At 44.6% G+C, this 1,461-nt stretch overlaps 1 protein-coding gene across 1 annotated transcript in view; it reads right to left on the bottom strand.

Moving 5' to 3' along the window:
- LOC102470702 (beta-galactosidase-1-like protein 2) overlaps nucleotides 1-1,461 on the bottom strand; it is a gene marked incomplete at its 5' end in the record, with an annotated part of 27,279 nt that overhangs the window by 16,865 nt on the left and 8,953 nt on the right. The window contains one exon of the mRNA XM_006149994.3: nucleotides 738-830. Coding sequence (XP_006150056.1) covers nucleotides 738-830 — 93 coding nt within the window. The remainder of the gene's footprint in view (nucleotides 1-737; nucleotides 831-1,461) is intronic.

Below are 1,461 nucleotides of genomic sequence, written 5' to 3'. Positions count from 1 at the left end.
CTGCACTCCCTTCTCTTCCACTATTCTCCTCTCAGGATTTTGGACACACACACACACACACACACACACACACACGCACGTGCCTGGCATGAGTTTTAAGCGGCCGGGTCTGGGACTCAAGCAGCAGTCGACTTATGTGGGAGTCCAGAGACATAGCTATTATGCCATCTGCTGGTCCCCATGCTCAGTTTTATGGTAATCTTTTTAAAGTACAACCAGTATACTCTCAACTAGTGATAAAAAGTGTGGCATAGTAAATACATAAACCAGCAACACAGCTGTTCACTGCGATTCGCCAGGATCACGCTCTTTAACTGTCTGTGTGTGCTATGCTTTCAGTGCTTGGCAGAGCAGCGGTTTGTTTACAACAGCATGGTCACAAACACGTGAGTAACACAACTGCAATGTCCCTAGGCAGCAGAAATTCTTCAGCTTCATTATAATCTTACTGAACTACAGCGGTCTATGTGGTCCCAACAATGTCATCGGAAAACTTTTTGCATCAATAACTCTTCATGGGGGACAGCAGGTGGCATGGTGGTTAAGGTGCTGAACATTCCCACATGGCCAACCATGGTGGCCATGGTGGCTTGCTTTCTCACTTTCCCTCTCTCTCTGTCTCTCTGTCTCTCTCTGGTCAAATTAAAATAAATGAACGAATAAGTAAAATTAATAAAATAATTTAAAAAGAAATAACACTTGATGTAAATATGAAGAGCAATTAAAGTAGCGCTTACCTTTTTAACATATGGCATGTAGTTTGTATTCAGATTATAGGAACCATATTCATTTTCAACTTGCACAGCAATGATGGGGCCTCCCCAGACATACTGAGGGTAAAGGAGATGAGAATTTGAGAGTGAGGTTATCGGTGGAGAAGAAAACTGGCTTTTTCAAGGTAACTGAACGTACATATATCTACTGTGCCATCCAAATAACAAGTGGTAACAACAGCACTGAAGGTGGGAAGGAGGAAAATGCAATTAAATAGTACGAATCACAGATTTCTGAACTAACCCCACTTGCATTACGTTCCTGGCAACTTTTCTCACTTTACAGCAGCGATCACCTCTGGGAAGACAAATGCTTCTAGAATCCTATCTTTCCTCAAACTCCTGAACTAGTTACCTCCTGTTATTTTCCCCCTAATTCAGAGTGTCACCCATGAGGCCCCAGAGGTCCACCAGCGTCCTTTCCATCTCAGTGCCAATTCAATGAGCAAAGTGCCCCATCTAAGGATGATCTCACTTCCTGTGCGCGCGTCTCTCCTCCTGCTTCTCAGGAACCCTGCTCTCTGGAGTACCCCCTTTGTCTTTAGCACCTTCACCTCTTCCTTTCCTGAACCCTCTCATTATCACACAAATGGACTTAAGGTGCTGGGTGAAAAACAACTTGCTCGGACCACAGCCCTTTCCAGTGACCAGCCTTCCCCTCCAGGGCCAAACCGAGAGAACTATTTCT

The sequence above is a fragment of the Tupaia chinensis genome, unplaced genomic scaffold, assembly GCF_000334495.1.
Source record: "Tupaia chinensis unplaced genomic scaffold, TupChi_1.0 Scaffold000274_1, whole genome shotgun sequence".
NCBI lineage: Eukaryota > Metazoa > Chordata > Mammalia > Scandentia > Tupaiidae > Tupaia > Tupaia belangeri.
Note: the sequence above shows the minus strand (reverse complement) of the source record. Positions and strands in the feature narration are given on the sequence as shown.